This window comes from Scyliorhinus canicula, chromosome 3 (assembly GCF_902713615.1).
Source record: "Scyliorhinus canicula chromosome 3, sScyCan1.1, whole genome shotgun sequence".
NCBI lineage: Eukaryota > Metazoa > Chordata > Chondrichthyes > Carcharhiniformes > Scyliorhinidae > Scyliorhinus > Scyliorhinus canicula.
Window position 1 is genome coordinate 177107684 of NC_052148.1, and position 22839 is coordinate 177130522.

General features: G+C 43.9%; 1 protein-coding gene across 5 annotated transcripts in view; it reads right to left on the reverse strand.

Annotated features, from left to right (window-relative positions):
* Positions 1-1320: 1320 nt before the first annotated feature.
* Positions 1321-22839, reverse strand: part of bmp2k (BMP2 inducible kinase) — a 184547-nt gene continuing 163028 nt past the window's right edge. For 4 of the 5 annotated variants that reach the window (XM_038791805.1, XM_038791808.1, XM_038791807.1 and 1 more), the window contains 4 exons: positions 22074-22333; positions 16353-16531; positions 14232-14345; positions 1321-3710 (listed from right to left, as the gene is read on the reverse strand). In XM_038791805.1, coding sequence (XP_038647733.1) covers positions 2281-3710; positions 14232-14345; positions 16353-16531; positions 22074-22333 — 1983 coding nt within the window. In that variant the 3' untranslated portion in view covers positions 1321-2280. The remainder of the gene's footprint in view (positions 3711-14231; positions 14346-16352; positions 16532-22073; positions 22334-22839) is intronic. The other variant, XM_038791806.1, reaches the window with a different exon arrangement.

The window sequence follows — 22839 nt, forward strand, 5'->3', positions numbered from 1 at the left end:
CTCCGCACCAACAGTGACCCAAGCCAGGAATCGATTCCAGGTCCCTGGCACTTGAAGCAACAGTGCTAACCACTGTTACCGCTCCGCCCTAATTGTTGGCTGGGCTTGCAAGAAATTGCATTTGAAGAAACTAAAGATTTTATTTATGCACCAGAACTATGAGAGAGATCAAGCCACACCAATACAGCTCTTGCATTTGGTGGAATGGGGAAGATGAGGAAGGAACTGCAAGGGTGTACAATCTGAAAGAAGGTGACGACTCTACAATGGGATAATTTGCAATTATAGGTGCAATTGAATGTGTGGAGGTGACCAGTGAGATGGAAAACTAGTGCGTGCACCCTGGGTAGCCCATTAGTTAACAGAAAATGAGGTCTAACAACTATTATCCTCAGCACAGCAGTTTGACAGGTGATGTACTTGCCATGAGAATCTGAGTTGTGAACTCTGAGGTTTGCATGCCTCTAAGTAGGGGCTTTATGGCTACTGCTTGATGCCAAACTGCTAAGGGAGTGTTATGATGATGATCTTTTTTGCATGACATCTTAAAGTGCAAGATAAATGAGAATTTTTTTCCAGTAACTTGTGTAGAATGAATACTCCGCTTATCTCCATTGCTAATGTTGAAGACACCGTTCATATCGTCAAATGGTTGTGCTTTGTAGATATTTCCAGAAGCTAATAGCGTGAATGGAAGTCTTGTGGGCATAGTGGTAACATCCCCATGGGCTCCAAGTCCTATTTCATGACATGATGACTATGGAAGATGTGTTCATGTTGCCATGGTCCTCTTTTGGCATGCTAGCTGGAGGGGAAGTAGCATGTATATTAGTTTTAAAAAGCAATTTTAATTTTTCAGCATGGCTATACTTTGCAAAGAGCTAAGAAATTGTTACCCATTAGAAATATGACCAGTAACTATGTTCTTTGGAAAATTATTGCGGGTTTCTGCATGTAACTGTGTTAGTCAGCTTCTCCAGATGATCAGGAATTCTCCTCCCCTAAGAGACACATCAATACATTTACTTCATTCCTAAAGGAGACACAGTCAAATTCAACATCATGAGGACTGCAAAAACAAAAATCACTTGGATTGAGACATTTACACAATAGGAAAGGCAGGCAGGGCACCGAACAAGTGGTCAATGCTACTGCTCATTTTGCGGACTATAAATTTTATGTGTTATTTTGGGCATCAAATTACTTGACTTTCATAAACTTCACCATGGCAATAGAAACTGGAAGTGAAATTAACTGAATGTAAAAGTGTCTTGAAGCATCCTTGCTTTCCTTAATACAAGTGAATTATTCAATACATTATAACCATAACTTCAAGTGGAATTTATTGCTTCATTGAAAAGCAAGTATCAATGAAAATAAACAAAGGGAGTGTGGGAAATCAATCCCTCTAATTGCATTGTTAAAATAAAAACTGAAATTTGCAAAGAAAATAGTAAATATCAGAGCTCCCTATGTGTTAACAGTGGAAATAAAACCATTAAGCAGATTGTGATCAATATAAAATGACAGATTTAACAAATTATAATTAAACTATTAATACAAAAAGTAGACTTGCTCACTTTCAAGTCCAAGTCTGAAAAGTGCACTTTAACTGTATCGCAGCAATAAAAATAGACTATGTGCTGGATATTTGATTTCCATTCACACAAAAGCAGCCTGGCTGAACAAAAGCATTAAAACACAATATCACAAATAATACAGGGGCATTTCAACTCCAGCTTTAAGCATGAAAGTGTTGGCTTTTTATCTGTGGCTGCAGATTATGATCACTTGACCAATAGCAAAATACATGGTCTGATGCCATGATAGTCAGAAGATTATGGGCACATTCTACAAAGGAATTCATTCTTAAAACTTCCACCTCAGAAAAAGCAAAATACATAATTTACACAATCAAATTTAGTTCCACAGTTTGAGGACATCAAATTCCTTTCTAATGTTATGGGTATTTGAAGTTCTGCAAGCTCACATTGTTTTCAAATGAATAATTTTTCACTTTCACTAAAATTTTCCAATTAAAAAAAAATCAGGACTTGCTAAAATGTGTAATTGAGAATGAAATGAATCAAATGCAGTCTATTTCCAGATATTGAGAAAAAATATTTAAGGACAGCGAGTGTCAGCTGGGATTTCCCCCGCTACAATGGCTCAGAGGTATTGCGCAGCATGGGGGAGAAGCCCAGTTCATAAGGCCTTGTGGTGGAAAGTGAGCTTTGAACAAAGTAGATATGGAGTCTGTTGACTGGAAGACTACTTATTTTACTGTTTGGAAGGAAATGGTGCTGCACCAAATGGATCAAAGTCACCATGTTGCTGTGCAACACCATGTAATACTAGTTCAGTAAAGGGCACTGCACCAAAATCATCGGTTTTTAGCCCATCTCCTGTGTGAAATGCCCCATGTACAGAAGCTGGTCTGGATCTGTTGGCAACTGGATTGTAGTCTCCTCGATAATCACTTAGACCTTGATACTGAGTGCTTCTTAGAAGCTCTTGTGGATGAAATGGCTTGGCACCAAATGGATCAAGCAGGCTTTCATCTGCAGGCAATGACTGGCATTTCTCCTTACCGTCAGGAAGTGTTACACCAATATTCTCCTTAGAGTCAGATATGTTAAGGAGTTCATTACTACTTTGTGAATCACGCCTCCCTACTTTTTTGTGCCTGCGTACCCGCTCTGGAGTTCTATAGATAGGTTTGGAAGATTTCCTTGTGGTTGTCGGTGTGCCATGATGGCGCTTGCCATTTCCACCAGAAGACTCCTGTTTGGTGCGTCGTTGTCTTGATGAAAGTTTCTGTAAACTGCGCTGCTTCAGCTTCTGCTGTTGACTGGTTGTAATCTCTTCAAAAGGGACATGTCCAAACACATCCTCTTTGCTTTCCTTTCTGTGCTGGACAGTGTGAAGTGGCTGGAATGGAGTGGAACCAAACATGTCCACATCATTAGGCGAAATTGGTGGCGTTTGTGTGAGAGTACCCTCACCATACTGAACTGTCTGAGGTAATTTCTTAGTAAACGGTGCATTACTGAATACATCAAACTCTTCAGGCGCTTTAAGAGTGACTGATCTGAAGGGTGCCTTTTGAAAACTATCTTTATTTCCCACTCTTTTGCCAAGTTGAGCATGCTGATGCAACCCAACAAATGGCACAGCACCAAATATATCTACTTCATCCTGTAATGTTTTATTCCCTTTGACTCGAGGGGAATCTGGAGGGGTGATGAGTGCTGCTGCTGATTCTGCACTTGCAATGCTTTCAGCATCAGCATTGTACTCTAAACCTGGTTCTGTTATAGTAGAAATCTCCTTATTCTGTTCATAGTCTGAATCAGAACTGTGCTTTTCTTCCTCATCTACTTCAGCTTCTTCATCAGAGTCCATTAACAGAGGTCTCTGACCAAAATTTTCTGCTTCTGCATCAATGAATTCACCTTGTTCACTGTGGAACCCCTCCTCCTCTGGCTCCTCTTCTTCACTGCTCTGAGGAGTAGGTGGGTCAGACTCAAAATCACTATCAGAGTCCTCTCTGTTTTTCTGCTGCATCATTAAATTTGGGTCATTCTTTCTTCTTCCTTTACTTTGGCCACTGAGTTGACGGATAGTATGTCCCTGTTCGTTTGCTTTAACTCCACTCTCTGAAACAGTATTTGAAACTGTTACATTTTCTTCACTTTTTCCATTTGATCCTAAGCAAGAATAAAAACATTAAGGTAATCACAATAAAAATTTTACATCATGAAAATTCAGGGAAAAATTGATTTAAAGCATCAAAATAGTTAGTTTAAAAAAACATATTTCCATTTTTGGCACCAAAATGCAAATCCAGCTCAGGCAATATGAATAAATTCTCTGTCTAAAAGCTGTAAGGATGTAAGAAAATTGGGCAGTTTTAGTCCAATTTCTAGTGGACAAACCTGGCCCTAATTTTGGAATTTTACTTAGGAGTGACTAGTTGATACTCATTCAAAAATACAAAAACACATCACTAAAAATAATCTCAACATGTATTTGCTCAGTCTGCAAGTATAACGCCAACCTTTCTGGTGCTTGCCATTTTAACTCAGCACCTTACCCTCATTCCCATATAGAATCATAGAATTTACAGTGCAGAAGGAGACCATTCGGCCCATCGAGTCTGCACAGGCCCTTGGAAAGTGCACCCATCCAAGCCCACACCTCCACCCCATCCTCAAACTCCAACTAACCATTTTTGGACATGAATGGCAATTTAACATAGCCAATCCACGTAACCTGCACATCTTTGGACTGTGGGAGGAATCCGGAGCACCCGAAGGAAACCCACAGACACGGGGGGGGGGGGAATGTGCAGACTCCACACTGACAGTGACCCATGCGGGAATTGAACCTGGGATCCTGGAGATGTGAAGCTACTGTGCTACCACTATGCTACTGAGAGCTGTCCTTGGTTTGTTGCAATGTTCCAGTGAAGCCCGGTGCAATCTGGAGGAGCATTGTATCTTCTGGTTGGGCGTCACAGCCCTCGGGACTCAACACTCGAGTTCAACAACTTTAGACAGTAACCTTTCTCCTCCAACTTGATCCTTTTTTAAATATCCCGTACATGTTTGACTCGATGCAACGCACACCCCCCCGTCATTATTTCTGGTTCTTAAGATTGCTACACTTCTGTTGCAATCTCTTCCAGATACAGTATAATGTCTAACAGATTTTGCCTCTGTTATGAAAAGCCAAACGGACTTGAAACATTAACTCTGTTTTCTCTCCCTACAGATGCTGCCAGACTTGCTGAGTTTTGTCAGCATTCTCTGTTTAACATTTATTAACATTGACTATATTTAGAAATAAGCTGTCACGTGTTCTCATATGCAATTCTGCTATACAATCAAATTACTCAATTTATTGGGTATTAAAACTCTTCAACAAGCTACACATTTGCATATGTCTGTTGTCTGGCATATCCTACATTGTTGATTGATTCATTTGAACCAAGTGACAATTAAATCACCAATATAACTGCAATTATCAGGTATCAAATTGGTTCTTGCTACTTGTTCTAGGGTGCAATCCACATGTGCCAAGCTTGTTCCAAATTTTGTAGCTAGTCTTGCTAGCCTGTAGCTAACCTCCAAGTTAATTCCACTTTTCACATTTAAGCTAAAATATCTCCACTTCTTATCACCTTTAATTTTTTTACTCTAGGCTGGAGGAGATCACTGAGATAGGAAATGGGGCTGTGTAGTTAAGGGATTTGAAGGCAGAAATTAAAATCTTAAATGATTTCCGGGGTCAAAGAATGCCATTGGAGCTTGGTGAGAAACAATGAGGATGCGGCTCTCAGTGCACATATGGACATCGGTCTCAGGAGACTGGATGACTTATGAATGGTAGGAACATGGAAGCCAATGGGGAGAAACCACGAGAGCGAGTGAAACATGTAACAATAAAAGTGCATGCTTGAGTATCCAGTGAAAAAAGGGGTACAGGCACAGGCGATGATGCTGGATGAAAACAAGTGAGTGTTACTGATAGATACTGGTCAGGAAACTAAATTCAACAGCAATATGTCAAACCTGTATATCTCTGGGCTAAGTCAAAGATGGTAGCAGTGAACATATATGCACTTGAAGCCAGAAGTACCATGTTTGTAGGAATGCCTTTGGTTTTGATGACATTAAGAGATAGAAGAGATTTTGGCTCATCTAGGTCTTTATGGCAGACAGCAAAACATTTTTGGAGGAGAGGTTGATGACAGCAATTTTGAAATATGTGATGACTGCCAAAGAACGGGAACAGAAAAAAAAGAGCCTGGTATTATATAAGGCCTTTCACTACCACAGCTTGTTCTGAAGTGCGTTGCAGCCAATTAAATTACCCTGAAGTATAGTTACTGTTGTAACAGAGGAAATATGGCAGCTAATTCTACACAACAATGTTCCAGAAATAGCAGAGATATTGAGCAGGTTGATGTTGGCTGAGGGATAAATATTGGCCAGCACACCAAGAACTCCCACAATAATCTTCGAAGAGTATCATGGGATCTTTTATACCATTCTATGGGGTAGATAAGGTCTTGATTTAACATCTTAGCTGAAAGATAAGTCCTTCAGAATTGCAGCACTCCCTCAGCACTTCAAAGGAGTATCAAAGAACAATTCAGCACAGGAACAGGCCCTTTGGCCCTCAAAGCCTGTACCGGTCACGATACCACCCTTGGCCAAAACCCTCAGCACTTCCTAGTGCCATATCACTCGATGCCCATCCTATCCATGTATTTGTCAAGATGCCTTTTGAACGCCGTTAATGCATCTGCTTCCACAATCTCTCCTGGCAGCAGGTTCCAGGCACTCAACATCCTCGGTGTAAAATAATCCTGCCTCGCACAACTCCTCTACACTTTGCCCCATGGACCTTCAACCTATGCCCCCTGGTGACTGACCCCTCCATCATGGGAAAGAGTGCCTGCCCATCCACTCTATCTACACCCCTCACAACCTTGTAGACCTCTATCAGGTCATCCCTCAATCTCCATCGTTCTAATGAAAACAGTCCGAGTCTGTTCAGCCTCTCCGCATAACCAACATCCGCCAGACCAGGCAACATCCTGGTAAACGTCCTCTACACCCTCTCCAAAGCATCCACATCCTTCTGGTAGTGTGGCGACCAGAATTGTGTGCAATATTTCAAGTGTGGCCGTACCAAGGTTCTGTACAACTGTAGCATGACGTGCCAGTTGTTATACTCTATGCCCTAGCCAATGAAGGCAATCATTCTATATGCTTTCTTGACTACCTTGTCCAGTTGTGTTGCCACTTTCAAAGATCTATGGACCTGTACCAGATCTCTCTGACTTTCTATATTCCTAAGAGTTTCGTCATTGACTGTATATTTCCCCTCTATGTTAGACCTACCAAAATGCATTACTTTACATTTGTCTGGATTAAACTTAATTTGCCATTTCTCTGCCCAAGTCTCCAACCTATGTACTGCTGTATTCTCTGACAATCTTCAACACTTTCTGCCACCCCACCAACCTTGCTGTCATCTGAGAACTTACTAATCAGACCAGCTACATTTTCCTCCAAATCTTTTATGTATACTACAGAGGCCCCAGCACCAATCTCTGTGGAACACCACTTCCATTGGTGTTCCATTGGTCACAACCTTCCATTCAGAAAAACATCCTTTTACTGCAACCCTCTGCCTGTGACCGAGCCAGTTCTGTATCCAGCTTGTCACCTCACCTCTGATCCCGTGTGACTTCACCTTTTGTACCAGTCTGCCATGAGGCACCTTGTCAAAAGACTTTAGTGAAGTCCAACATCCACCACCCTCCCCTCATCAATCATCTTTGTCACCTCCTCGAAAAACTCGATCAAGTTAGTGTGGCACGACTTCCCCTTCACAAAACCATGCTGTCTATCGCTAATGAGTCCATTTGTTTCCAAATGGGTATAAATCCTGTCCCTGAGAATTCTCTCCAATAATTTACTTACTACCAACGTGAGGCTCACCGACCTATAGTTCCCTGGATTATCCCTGCAACCTTTCCTAAACAGCAATACCACATTGGCTATTCTCCAGTATCTGGCTATTCTCCAGTATCTGGGACCTCACCTGTAGCCAATGAGGATACAAAGATGTCAGTCAAGGCCCCAGCAATTTGCTCCCTTGCTTCCCTCAGTATTCTGGGGTAAATCCCATCAGGCCCAGGAGATATATCTACCTTAATGTCTTTTAAAACACCCAATATCTCCTCCTTTTTTATGTCAACATGACCCAGTATCCACACACCCTACCCAAGAATCATCTTCCACAAAGTCCTTTTCTTTGGTGAACACTGATGCAAAGTACTCATTTCGTACCTCACCCATTCCTCTGACGCAACGCATAGATTCCCCCCACTGTCCTTAAGTGGTCCAATCCTTTCCATGGCCACCCTCTTGTTTTTTTACATATGAATAAAATGCTTTGGGATTCACCTTAATCCTACTTGCCAAGGACCTTTCATGACCCCGCCTTATTTCCCGCTTAAATACCTTCCTATTTTCTTTATACTCAAGCATTTTGACTGTCCCCATCCTTCTAGAATGTACAAAAGCCTCCTTTTTTTTGACAAGGTTCACAATATCCCTTGTTATCCAAGGCTCCCTAAACTTCCAATACTTATCCTTCGTTTTCTCAGCCTGGATTATGTGTCCAAGTCTCCGGTATGAAACTTGCACCTACACCTTTCCAAATTATGAAGCAAGAATGTCAGTCATTATGGGAAATTCTGATATGGATTGGAATACTCCCGAATGACCCTTTTATGGACTGAACTGCCCTCTCCACGCATCCTCTCTACTGTGTAGCACTACACTCCGTATGTTTCACCCAATGTCTATGTATTTAGATTGTGTATTTAACATATGTCCTATGTTTTTCTTTTATGGGACGATCTGCCTGGACTGTACACAGAACACCTTGGTACATGTGACAAATCTAAAAGGTTTTTACACAGGGCAAGGTATGTGGGCAGGTTCTTGTTTACAAGGAGTTTAGTGCCTTACACATTTGTGTCGCAGTGGCAAACATACTTTCGCAGGTTGGAATGACTGTTCAGTGGAGTGATGTCCACGTTGGGTTGAAGATGCTGATGGCAGTACAACATCATAGCAAGTTGTGCTGCTCACCTGCTATCTCGACTCAAAGGACAGTATCCTCACCTTAAATCAAAAGGCTTTGGTTTAAGTCCAATCTTGGGATCTGTGTATGTACAGCTCGATTTTATGCAGCCTGAGGTTAAAACCATGGTGGCTTAATTGTCAAAGAAGCCCAGCACCAGTCTCCTGGCATTGTGAACACCTCCCGTGATTAGGTTACAGGGTGGAAGGTCTCTCCGAGCCCACGGCTACTTATTTAATGGTGGCTCAAGGATTAAATAGAGGCCATATTGGTCTGTCAGGTTTGCCAGTGGCCTGCCGGAAGCCTTATAATATGCCCAATTGATGGCATTGGGCGTGGCCGACTTGCAAAAAGGTACCCCACTACACCTGTATCAGATCCCCCTACAGCTAGCCCCAGTCCACCTTCAACCATTGTGGCCTGGTGTCCCTCCACAATCCCGGGCCTTGGGTGGATGCAGGCTCCAGCAGCTCCAACTCCTGTTGGTGTTGCCAGGGACCTCAACTTGGGGAAAGGCCCGACAGGGACCAGTTAAGTGCCCGAAGATTACGTGATTCATCAGGCTTCCTCCTGGAACAGATGAGAGTTGCCAGTTTGTTTTCCGACCAGTCGGGGGGACCCTATTGGCCCACAAAATTCAGATCATAATCCGAGCAGAAATTTTAATGCAATACTGAGGGAATATTACAATGTGCCATTTTTCAGATGAAACATTAAACCCAAAGTCCCATTTGTCTGCTTAGAATGATGCAAGAGATTGCAAGACATCATCTGAAAACTAGCAAAGATCTCCAAAAAGAAGAAAACGTCAACTCTTGTTATTTATAGAAGCATCTTGTGATTGAGTTTCCTCCATAACAGTGGCTGCACTTAAAAAAACATCCACTGATTATAAAGTGTATTTAGAGCCGAGATGAGGAGGAATTCTTCAAAGGATTGTGAATCTTTGGAAATTGGTTGAAAGTTTATTTTCCCAGCAGTCTGATGGTCCACACTATTAGTACGCAAGTATACAGAACAAGTAATTTTAGAGGCTGATTACAATGTTACATTCCTACAGAGGGGAGTTATTTTGTGATTAGATATATAAAAATCATATTGGACAACCACTGCAGTGTTAAACTATATTTTCACTGCAAAAACATACACATTAAATGTTACAACCCCCATCATCAGAAACAATTATAGATGAATTACCTACCCATCTCCTAATCCGCTGCGCACACACAAGCAGAGTGCAACGTCTTAGCAACAATCTATGCCCAGCGGCAATGGCATGAGAACTGAGAGGGTTCATGGAACAAATGGGGGGGGGGGAAACCCCTGGAGAATCAGCCGGCCGAAGGGGAAGGAGTTCTTGTTCTATTCACATGTTCACAAGGTTTATTCTCGTATTGACTTCTTTATTAGGAGTAGGAACTTTTTGGAGGGGGTGAGCGATACAGAATACTCGGCGACCACTATTTCAGACCATGCTCCACATTGGGTCGACCTGCTGGTCTGCAAAGAAAGTTATCAGCGCCCACAATGGAGGTTAGAGGTGGGATTATTGGCAGAGGAGAGGGTGCGTGAGAGAGTAGGGAAATGCATGCAGGACGACCTGCAGGTCAACGATACAGGGGAAGTCTCAGCAGCGGTGCTCTGGGAGGCGCTGAAGGCGGTGGTGAGAGGGGAACTGATCTCAATCCGAGCCCATAGGGACAGAACGGATAGGGCAGAGATGGACAGACTGGTGCAGGAGATGATACAGATGGATAGGGAATATGCGGACTCCCCAAGGGCAGAGCTACTTAGGGAACGGCGGAGACTGAAGGGGGAGCTGGGAGCGCTATCCACTGGGAAGGCCAGAGAGCAACTCCAAAAGGCCAGGGGCGCGGTGTACGAGTATGGGGAGAAAGCCAGCAGAATGCTCGAGCAGCAACTTAGGAAGAGGGAGGCGGCCAGGGACTTGATTGTGGAGGACCAAACGGTGTTTGTTAAGGGCAGGCAGCTGGTAGCCAATCTAAGAAGGCTACTCAATGTGATTATGATACCCCCGTAGGGCAGAGGTGGAGGTAGTGGTGGCAATGGATGCCAAAAAGGCTTTTGACCGGGTGGAGTGGGACTATTTATGGGAGATGTTGGGACAGTTTGGGTTTGGAGAGGGCTTTGTGGACTGGGTTAAACTGCTATATCAGGCTCCGGAGGCTAGTGTAAGGACAAACAGGACGACATCTGAGTATTTTAGACTACACCGCGGGAGAAGACAGGGATGCCCACTCTCTCCACTGCTGTTTGCATTGGCCATAGAACCACTGGCAATTGCTCGGAGAGCGGCAAGGGGATGGAAGGGAATGGTCGGGGGGGGGGGGGGGGGGGGGGGGGGGGGGGGGATAGAACACAAGGTCTCGCTCTACGCGGACGTGGCAGGGTTGGACGGGATTATGGAAATCCTAGGGGATTTTGCCCGGTTTTCGGGCTACAAGTTGAACATGGCAAAAAACGAGATGTTTCTCGTGCAGGCGAGGTTGTCAGGAGAATAGGCTGCGGGAGCTACCATTTAGGCTGGTTGGGGAAAGTTTTGGGTATTTAGGGATACAAGTGGCACGCGACTGGGGTAAGATGCACAGGTTGAACTTGTCCAGGCTGGTGGAGCAAATGAGGAGCAAGTTCCGGAGGTGGGATGCACTCCCGCTGTCACTAGCGGGGAGAGTACAGACAGTGAAGATGACGATCCTCCCGAGATTCCTGTTTATTTTTCAGTGTCTCTCTATTTTCATTCCGCGGTCCTTCTTTAAAAGAATCAATAAAATCATCCTGGAATTTGTTTGGGTGGGGAAGTCCCCGCGGGTAAAGAGGGGGATGCTGGAACGGAACTGTAGCGAGGGGGGCTGGCATTGCCGAACCTCAGCTACTACTGGGCGGCTAACATAGCCATGATAAGGAAATGGATGGTGGGTACGGGGTCGGTTTGGGAGCGGGTGGAGGCTGCTTCGTGCAGGGGCACCAGCTTGGCAGTCCTGGTCATGGCTCCCCTACCGCTCCTGCCGGCCAGGTACTCCACCAGCCCTGTAGTGGTGGCGGCTTTGCGGATTTGGGGCCAATGGAGGAGGCATGCGGGGGAAGTGGGAGCGTCGGTCTGGTCCCCAATGTGACAACCACCGATTTGTCCTGGGGAAGATGGATGGCGGGTTTCAAGCGTGGCGGAGGGCGGGGGTGGGAAGGATGGCGACTTGTTCCTGGAAGGGAGCTTCGCGAACAGCTGGAGGAGAAGTTTGGGCTGGCGAGGGGGAATGACTTTCAGTACTTGCAGGTGCGGGATTTCGTTCGTAGACAGGTCCCGTCCTTTCCACGCCTTCCACCCAGGGGGATCCAGGACAGGGTAATTTCCAGGAGTGAAGTAGGAGAGGGGAAGAGTCTCAGATATTTATAAGGAGCTTATGAGAGCGGAGGACACAGGGACCGAGGAACTGAAACTTAAGTGGGAGGAGGAGCTTGAGGGAGGCGTATAGGCAGACGCTCTGAGGAGGGTAAATGCACCCGCAACATGTGCCAGGCTCGGTCTGATTCAGTTCAAGGCGGTTCACCGGCCCACATGATGGTGGCCCGGATGAGCAAATTCTTTGGGCTGGAGGACAAGTGTGCTAGATGTGGGGGAGGACCAGCGAACCATGTCCACATGTTCTGGGCGTGTCCAAAACTCAGGGGATACTGGCAGGGATTTGCAGACGTCATATCCCGGATACTGAAAACAAGGGTGGCGATGAGTCCTGAGATGGCGATTTTGGGGTGTCGGAAGACCCGGGAGTACAGGAGGGGATAGAGGCCGCGTTGTGGCCTTTGCTTCCCTAATAGCCCGGCGACGAATACTGTTGGCCTGGAGGGACTCAAAGCCCCGAAAGACCAAAGTATGGCTGTCGGACATGGCAAGTTTTCTCGGCTTGGAAAAAAATCAAGTTCGCCTTACGGGGATCACTAATCGGGGTTCGCCCGGAGGTGGCAACCATTCATCTACTTCTTCACGGGGAACTAATCGTCAGCGGGGGGGGGTGTAGAATAGGGGGGAAGAATAGGCGGGTCTATTTGCGAGAGTGGCACTGTTATTTGCACTATGTTTTTTTGTAATTGGTATCTGCACATTAATGTATATTGTTACTGTTTACAATGCCAAAATACCTCAATAAAATTGTCTGTTAAAAAAAACAATCTATGTCCAGCAAGTTATCAATAAAACAATTTTTAAAAGTATACGTTCTGAAGCATTACTTTTCAAACATCCATCAAATTATAATCTTAAACTCAACATGGCCTGACAAACTATTAATCCATTTGATAACATTTTGAAAATATAAATCTGTATAAATCACCGTAAAAGAAATATGTATTTTAATATCTTTGCAAATGCATAAAGCAGGATTACAAAATTTCAATCATGTACGTTTTTTTAAAAAAAAATTATTCATCTCCAATAGTGGGAAATGAGAACATCTTTAATCATGAATGATGGTCCAAATCTTTTTTAAAAGATTTTTTTTATGTTCTTTTCGGAGACAGTGGATTAAAATAGATGAATGTGTTGTAACTTGTAATTACAAGCCTTCTGCTGATTTATCAGCAGGAATATTTGGGCAAGTAACTTTGAGTTATATTTGAATTGGAAACATACTGTCACTGTCAATCCAAAGCTATTTGCCGCATGTTTTTTTACGAGGATTACCATGCTGGGTGGGTCCCCTCAGTCTGTTCTACTATTGTACTTTGCAGATGGAAAGGTAGCAGCTGCTCAACAATGCAATTTCAAAGGACAATGAAAGGAAATTAAAACCTCTTATGCTCATTTCCTGTAAGAAAAAAATTAGGAAGCAATTAACACACACAGAAATGTATTAAAATCTGTTCTGAAGGTTATTTCATCCAAAAATCATGTCAATATTCAACAATATGTTGAATCAAAGGAAAACAGTGTCGGAAATAGACTGATCAAAAGATGAAATAAGATCTCACATCTAATCATTCTATCAATATTCTGGTCAACATGAAAAATAGAAATAATATGTTTCAGACAAAGAAAACAAGCACAGCTCTTTTATACAAGATATCATCCCACTCCCTTTGAACTGACATTTGGGTCCCTGTTTGAATTTTCACCAGCACTAATGACCTCTGGTCAGGATTGGCTGTGGAGGGAGTAGGGGCATGGGGGTGAATGTCCCCCACCACATCTCCCTGATCCAGATACCTTGAAGTCATGGGTAAAATATCAACTAGCCATTAAAAGAATTATTTGCAACAAATGGTTGGGGAATCTAGAACCAGGGTCACAGTCTCAGGATATGGGTAGACGACTTAGGACTGAGATGAGGAAAACTTTTTTCACTCAAAAGGTAGTGAACCTGTGGAATGTCTCAACCACAGAAGGCTATAGATGCCAAGTCACCGAATGTATTCAAGAAAGGGATAAATAATATTTTAGAGGCATTAAGGGGTATGGGGAGAAAGCGAAATATGGCATTGAGATTCAGGATCAACCATGATCATATCTACTAGTTTCTATATACAGTCATTGCAAAGTTCAAGCTTACCAGTTTCAGAAACAAATGGAATACAGCCAAATAAGTCTTCCTTAACTGGGGTCTGTGGAATAGAATGTGACTCAATCTCCGTCTCTATGGATGTTCTCCTCTGCTCTGGTTTACCTTGGTGAAAGAAAAATAATATTATTTCCTATCTGAAAGCAACGCCCAGGTTCGTACAGAGAACTGTGAACAACACATTGTGGTAAGAAAATCAGTACATATCCAAATATTGCACGAGGTGGAACCAAAGGCGTCATTAATTAAAAAATTCTCTATCAATGGTGTGCGCAGCACTGATCAGCTGATACTGAACTAATCACCTGAATCAGCATTATCTAAAAACTGAACAGGTGTAGATTTGTACATCCACAGCAAGAGCTGTTGCTGATGGACTTGACGCTTGGGTCATCTGAAAAAATGTCTTCCAGCTTTCAGACCAAAACAGCAGATCTTCAATAGATTGTCAGCAGCAGGAAAGTAAAAGGTGTTGCCAACTCAAATTAATTTGCATCTTCCTTCACCGTTCTCAAATTTGAAGCATGGCAATATATAGTACAAATTACATTCAAAATATTTAAGTTACCACAAAATTCCCCTTTAATCAAAGCAAATCAGTATACAGGAATATTACAGGCGTATTTCCATGATCTTTTCTCCTGTAAATTGCCTCAAATTTCCCCAAGAAGGCAGGCTTTGGACCAACTGCTGCAATTGAACAGAGACAGGAGGGTGCATTCCTGGCTAGCCACCTCATCATCTTGAGACACTGCTGGTTGATCACCTCAATACAACAGCGAGCGGGAGAAGATGTCAAACATGCAGCTCTGCTTTAATTTCCAGCCGACATTTCGCCCTGCTGAAGGGTACAGCTGCATTGCTGTTGCCTCTAAACCATTCTCATGACTTGGCACAGGAAATATCAATACTCCAGTACAGTACTGGGATGAAGGAAAGAAACCGGTCAAAACAAAAAAGGAGTTTTTCAGAACTAGTAATCTGATCCATCAGGTAAAAAGGGTGAAGAGATTAATTAAATCTACTTTGTCAAGGTTCAGTAAAATTAGGATCCAAAAGATATCCAATCTTCCAAAATCTGTCCAGACCTGCTGTCAGTGCAAGTATAGTTCTCCTTGGAACAGTCAATGGTAATAACACCATTGAGATATTATTACTGACTAAAGAGTGAATTAATGCCAAATTCATTAAACAGAATGCATCTCGAGTGTCATGGACAATTTTTAAAATTCATTTATGGGATGTGGGTGTCGTGGGCTGGGCCAGCATTTATTGCCCATCCCTAGTCAACTACATTGATATGGAACTGGAGTCACATGTAGGCCAGACCAGATAAGGACAACAGATTTCCTTCCCTAAAGGACATTAGTGAACCAGGTGGGTTTTTACAGCAATCGACAATGATTTCATGGTCACCTTTTAACTTGAGATATTTATTGAATTCAAATTTCACCATCTGCTGTGACGGGATTCGAACCCAGGTCCCCAGAGCATGATTCTGTGTCTCTGGATTACAAGTCCAGTGACAATACCACTAAGCCACTGTCTTCCCTTTTTGTTTTTAAATGTACTAGTGTAAATTAACAAGGTACTTTGTGGGGCAGCACGGTGGCCTAGTGGTTAGCACAACCGCCTCACGGCGCTGAGGTCCCGGGTTCGATCCCGGCTCTGGGTCACTGTCCGTGTGGAGTTTGCACATTCTCCCCGTGTCTGCGTGGGTTTTGCCCCCACAACCCAAAAATGTGCAGGGTAGGTGGATTGGCCATGCTAAATTGCCCCTTAATTGGAAAAAATAATTGGGTAATCTAAATTTTTTTAAAAAACAAGGTACTTTGTGTCAAGACTGCAACACGGATTTTACTTATCGGTAATTTATGAGACACTTGGTAGAATATTTTTTAAATGTAAATATTTTTCTTTGCACATTTTAGCTAATTATTTTCCTTTTAATACTTCAAATGAAAATTCACACCATCTGTTAAAATCAATGACTTGTGGTTTTAAATTCTCACTGGACAACTACTGTTAGTTAATGACTATACTTATAATCTTTAGAACAACAATTTTAGATGTGGAACAGGGGGAAGGAAAGCATAAAAAAAGGAAACATACATGGATCATTACCACTCGTGCATGTTCTGAGCTGGTCAAATTCCCTATCAAGAAGCTCTTCCTCAGTTAACTTTGAGAAGTTGTCCTCGCCAAATGGATTCCATCCAGACATATCAGGAGGGTTACTGATATTCTGTGGAGGATAGTTGGGAACACCATCCAATTCTAAAGAAGTTGGTCTGTAAAGTGAACAAAAATTACTTTATTACATCAAAACAAAACTGGACATGTCATGTGAACACTATATCTGACAAAGATGCAACAACATATTGAATCATTTATAAAATGTTTATTACATCAATCAAAAAAGGTAATATCATCTTTCCAAAAGGCATGTGATAAAGTGCCACCTTAAAGGTTATTGCGGAAAATAAATGCTTGTGGTATGGGGTAACATATTGGCATGGATAGAAGATTGGCTTGCTAATTGGAAGCAGAGTAGGCATAATTGGGGTTTTCCAGGTTGGTGAGATGTAACGAGGGGTATGCCACAAAGGTCAATGAAGGGACCTCACTGTTCACAATTTAAATAAATAACTTGGATGAAGGCATGGATGGATGGTTGCCAAATTTGCTGATGACACAAATATAGATATGAAAGCAAGCTGTGAAGAGGCTACAAAAAGATAGGTTAAGTGAATGTGCAAAAGTCTGACAAATGGAGTATTATGTGGGAAAATGTAAAATTGTCCATTTTAGCAGGAAGAATTAAAGCGAAACATCTAAATGGTGAGAGATTGCAGAGCTGAGATGCAGAGGGATCTGGATGCCCTAGTGATTGAATCGCAAAAGGCTAGTATGCAGGTACAGAAAGTAATTAGGAAAGCTAATAGAACTTTATTGTTTATTGCGAGGGGAATCTAAAAGTAGGGAGCTTACGCTTCATTATACGGAGCACTTGTGAGACCACATCTGGAGTACTGTACAGTATTGATCAGTTTATTTAAGGATATAAATGTATTGGAAGCAATTTGGAGAAAGTTTACCTGACTAATACCTGGATTGGGCAAGTTGTCTTATGAGGAAAGGTTGGAGGGTTAGGATTTTTCCAATGGAATTTAGCAGGGTAACAGATGACTTGACTGAAAGTCAGGATCCTGAGGGGTCTCGACAGGCTGGAGGAGGAGGAGGAGAACATGTTGCCTCTTATGGGAGAATCTAGAACTGAGTCACTGTTTAAAAATAAGGGATCGCCAACCTAAAGTGGAGGTGAAGCAAAATATTTTCTTTCAAACCTTCGTGACTTTGGAACTCTTCCTGAAAACACGAGTCTTTAAATATTTCTAACGAAGAGATAGATAGGTGCTTGGTAAGCAAGGGGATGATCGGCTATTGGAGGTAGGCACAGTGGTTAGTACTGTTACCTCACAACGCCGGGGACCCGGGTTCAATCCCAGCCCAGGTCTGTCCATGCGGACTTTGCACATTCTACACATGTCTGCATGGGTCTCATCCCACAACCCAAAGATATGCAGTGTAGGTGAATTGCCCACGCTAAATTTCCCCTTAATTGGGAAAAAGAATAGTGTGCTCTAAATTTCGTTTTTTTTTAAATCAGCCATGGTGTTATTAAATAGCCCCACGGGTTTCACATTGGCAATGACTGTCCTGCCAGCTGATCTGCCTGGACCATGCATGGCAACTCCTCGCTAATGAAGGGGAGTAACACTTAAACCGATCCTGCAGCCTGCAGGTCTCCGCTAATAAGAGCCAACCGGTCATCCTGGGGTTCCCCTTGAATACACTGGGGATCTCAGACTGCCCCAGGTTGTAGCTTTGGGCACACCTCCTGGGAAGCGTGCATACACGTGCATGATCTTGAGGTGGTGGTCACACACAAGTTGAGCGTTCAGGGAGTGAAACCCTTTCCTGTTATTGAAGGATGCTCCTGGTTTGCACAGCTCACGCAAGGTGACATGCATATCACCTATTACTCCATGGACCTGGGACATCCCAGCGATGGCAGAGAATCCTGCGGCCCGGGCATCTTGATGGGTTTGGTCCAGGTTAAAGTTATATAGTCCAATGCCTGGACAAACAGGGCATCCGTGATGTCACAGATGCACTCGTGGGCTGTTGGTTGTGAAATTATGCACAAGTCCCCCGCTTGAACCTCGGAATGAGCCTAAAATGCAAAGGTTCAGGGCTGCGGTGGCCTCCAGAAGCGGGTAGCCTCCTCCACGTGGAGCCAAGTCCGCAAGGACATGGCACAGGTGCCGCACTGTCCCCTTGTCGAGGCGGAGCCTCCTGCAGCACATGCTGTCTAACATCTCCTCAAACAACCATTGACGCCTGTACACGTTGGACTGTCTCCGGTCTCCCCCTCCGAGTCCCTCGCTGGCCCGAAGACCGGCCGGTTCCTCAGATCGTGGATCTGGCCCCTGCACATGTGCTGCCTCCTTGAGCCTCTGTCAATTTTGCTGCCACTGCCTTCTCCGGCGTCTGGTCTGCCACCACCACGAGGGCAGCTGCTGCGTTGGTCCACAATATCCATCATGTGACATCGGAATTGGAGAGGCAATCAATCATGGCTTCCATCCCGGGACCCTCATGTTGCGCAAGCTTTTCCACACCCTTACATTCCCGGTCATCTCTTAGGGTGCCATCCAATGACCCCCACCCTGCATATGCACCCCAACCACAGCAGGTGACCATGGGCACTGGACCCCAGTTAGGAAAATTACTTCGGCCGGGTGCAGGTTCCCTCCCTGATCCACACACCCACCCTCTGGTCGCTGGGGTATCTCCATTGCTGAGGTCCAGCTCTTGAAAGATTGTCTGTTGGCTGCTGCCTCCAGTGTTCAGGCAATGTGCCCAGGCCTCACAGTCGGATTGGGGCGCTAGGCAATAACGATCGTGTGCGGCACAGCACATCTATCCAAGGAACCCACTTGGGAGCAGTGGAGTGCTCCCGAAGCGAACACCGTTAGTTCCCTGTTAGCAAATGCCTTCAGTTGTGCAGCCAGAGACCACCACGATCAGTGGGAGTTCAAGTGACCTACACCATAGTATCACAGACAGGACTCTGCCCGAGAGGTGTTCGGTGGCATGGACAGGCAGCAGTTGGAAGTTGCCCCTATGGGTACACAGTATCCGGGGGGGGGGGGGGGGGGGGGGGGGAGAAGGGGGGGGCATGTTGGTCATATAGGTAATGAGTCCTTCAAACCTCAGCCCAGGGGCAAGCCCCACTGATAGTAGCCAACCCCTCTTCCTCTCCCCACCCGCCGCCCAGAGCACTGGGTCTGCCCCTGGGCTGATTGCCTGGTTTAGCAAATAGCTACTCCCCTCCCCCGATCCCCACAGCAGCCATTGCGCTTGCTTCCCATTTTTAAATAGGTGGGCACCCCCGTGACCACTCTCTGGGAGGCCAGTTAAATCACAGGAGACTGTGCGATAAGAGTCCTTCCCAAAAATAAGATGGAGATTAGTCTTAATTGGTGATTATTGGTTTCTTGCCACGTCGCGGCAGGATCCGGATCTCGTCTACAGCACTGGTTAAATCGGAAACCGATTGAAGCCCAACACTGTTCCCGATTTCAGCCTCTCCCACGATCTAACCGGTTTGTGCGATTTCCGCCCTACATTTTATTCAAAATGAATGCTAATTTGATTATGAAAAGGGACTAGGAACATAGATCATGACAGGTTGTTTTGTGTCATCCAGACCAGTAGAATCTGAGGGAAGTAAGTTTAAAATTAATTTGCAAAAGCATCAACTTCAGTGAGTGTGTGTTCAATCCATGGAAAATCTAACAAAAGAAATGTTTTGAAATGCAGTATTGCATAATTTGAGACATGAAATAAAAGGGTCGCAATTTTGAAAGGGAGTTTAGAATCAAGGGCTGAACCGTACAATCTTAATTAGGGCAGACATCTTGGTTGGCATGAAGGCTAAATCTCATGAGAGGGCCCAAAATAAGATTCCAATTACATAAAACGGAGGAATTGATTGTGTGCTGCATTTCCCATTGCCAAATGTCAAAAATTTCATGAGCGTATGTTAGCATCCTTTTATTATGACGCCTATCCACACCGTCATACCATTAGAACAATGTGTTTCACAACAGCTTTTAAACGACACACATCTAGGGACCTACACTTTGCAGAAGGGAGTTCACAAAACCTCCAACACTCAGCACCAAGCTTTGCAGGTTGCACTTGCTTGTTTTTTTTTTATTTTGGGGGTGGGGGGGGCGGTATCTCTCGAGTGAGTCTCTACTGTACTTTGTTCACTGCAGTGTGAAGGTGGGGGTGGTTTCAACTGTGCTGCAAGGCAATGGACCCACTGGGGGAGGGGCTAGACAGAACTGTGGGAAGGGAAACGACTGAAGGGCACCGGCTCCATTATGGATGGGGCCAAACAGGATTGAGAGATTGAGGGTGGGGGAGGGGGGAGAGGAGGCTGCACAGAAACACATGATTGGTGGGGAAGGGGAACTAGATGGCCACCCAACTGAAATGTTACTTCCAAGATAAGGACAAGGCCATAGCTGAGACAGGTTAGCAGCTGCTCAATTGACATGCAGGGAGTAAGGCAAGTGAAGCAATTATGCCTATTCAAGCAACACTGATCTCTCAAAGTGGCAAAGATTGTTTCTCTAGTTTACACCTCTCATTCTCAGCCTTCAAATTCACCAGAGTATAATGCAACTGCAGAAATACTGGACAAGCTCGAGGAGCCTCTTGGAAATGTGGCCAAGAAACAGTCAGAGGTGTAGATTCCGGATCCCTTAATGATTGTAATGCACACACATTCAACATTCGAATCATGGCCAGACCAAACTGTGGTTTTGAGTGCTGGTCGCAATGCTTCCAGCACCTCAGCAGAAAATCTAGTCACCTGGCCAAAGTTGTTGGCAGTTGGTCATGTGGTGATGGGTTGGGAATGGTGTGAATGTTCATGGGCAGCCCACACTATTCATCATTTTGGGGGTCAGGACTCTCTGGTATGCACAAATAGGTTTCTTATTAGCATATATTTGTGTGCACTTAAAACCTTAACATGTCTCATATAGACTTCTTTATCATAGACCCACAACCCAGGGGCAGCACGGTGGGGCACAGTGGTTAGCATTGCTACCTCACGGAGCCGAGGTCCCAGGTTCAATCCCAGCTCTGGGTCACTGTCCATGTGGAGTTTGCACATTCTCCCCATGTTTGCGTGGGTATCGCCCCCACTACCCAAAGATGTACAGGCTAGGTATATTGGCCACACTAAATGGCCCCTTAATAGGAAAAAATGAATTGGGCACTCTAAATTTATTTTTAAAAAGACCCACAACCCCCACTTCAATCCCTTATGGAGATAGAACATTCACTGAGGAGTTTCACCCCGACTTTTAATGTCTGGGAAATTTCAATCTTATGAAGTCCATCAATGAAAAGGTTGCTTGCAATCCTTCATTCGGAGGTCAAGCAGGGTTCATACAACCTAATTGTGTCCTTAGACCAAACTCCCAATGGCTGAAGTTTAGGAGAGTTGAACAGAAAGTATGTCAGAATTTGAATACACCTCACATATTAATAAAGGTTGTGGTACACCACAGCAGTATACAAAACTCAATTCTATTCTTTGGAAGACACAACTCAACAGATTTGCCACGTGAAATGCACACTTACATACAGTTTTTTCATTTTTACAGCAACATTAGACTGTAATATTCCCAAAATCAGCACCAATGGTGCTCATCAACTCTTCAGTTTTCTTCCTACAATACTGACCTAACTAATTTATTGGAAGTTTCCACTGTCATTATTCCAACAGGCTGTACGGAGTTAGTGCCAGTGACCACAAAAGCCACACCATATGAGACATCGCTCGGGATACAATGGTGGCCAGCAACTTGGTGGGATGTTGGGGACATTGGAGATGCAAATGCCATTGAAGTGGCTTGGCATTCATGTGTAGAGAGCTGAAAGTGTGGATGTTGGGGAACAGCAGCTTGAGATTGTGCAAAAGCATGTTGGTATTGCTCTACCTGCTGGATATAAACAGAAATATTAATACATTTTTGTTAAAGTAACTATAGTCAAACAAAATGTGCATTAATCAGTGAAATATTTTATCTTATTTGAAACAACAGTTTTACAAAAGTCAAACTAAATAATAATCACACCTTGAAAATTGTAAAAAATCCCAATAAGGTTCAGAAAACAGCTGGGAAAACTGGTGGAGGTTATTATAAAGTTGCAAGGATAAAAAAAAGTGATCGAGGACTTGGTCAAAGTGGCAGGTTTTGAGAAGAAATGTAACACGGCTTTCGGAAAGTAATTGCATATTTCAGGAGTGTGAAGTCTGTAGATACTGCCACCACCCATGATGGAACATGGCTGGAGAAGGGTGCAGCGATTGCGAAGATTTAGAAGTTTTGCAAAGGCCACTTTACCCGTCAAGCTCGTCATCCCTACAATACAGGATTTCACTTAGCCTAGTTTTGAACTGCATCCCAAGCGAGAACAATCAATGTTGTCAATAGGTTAGCGGAGT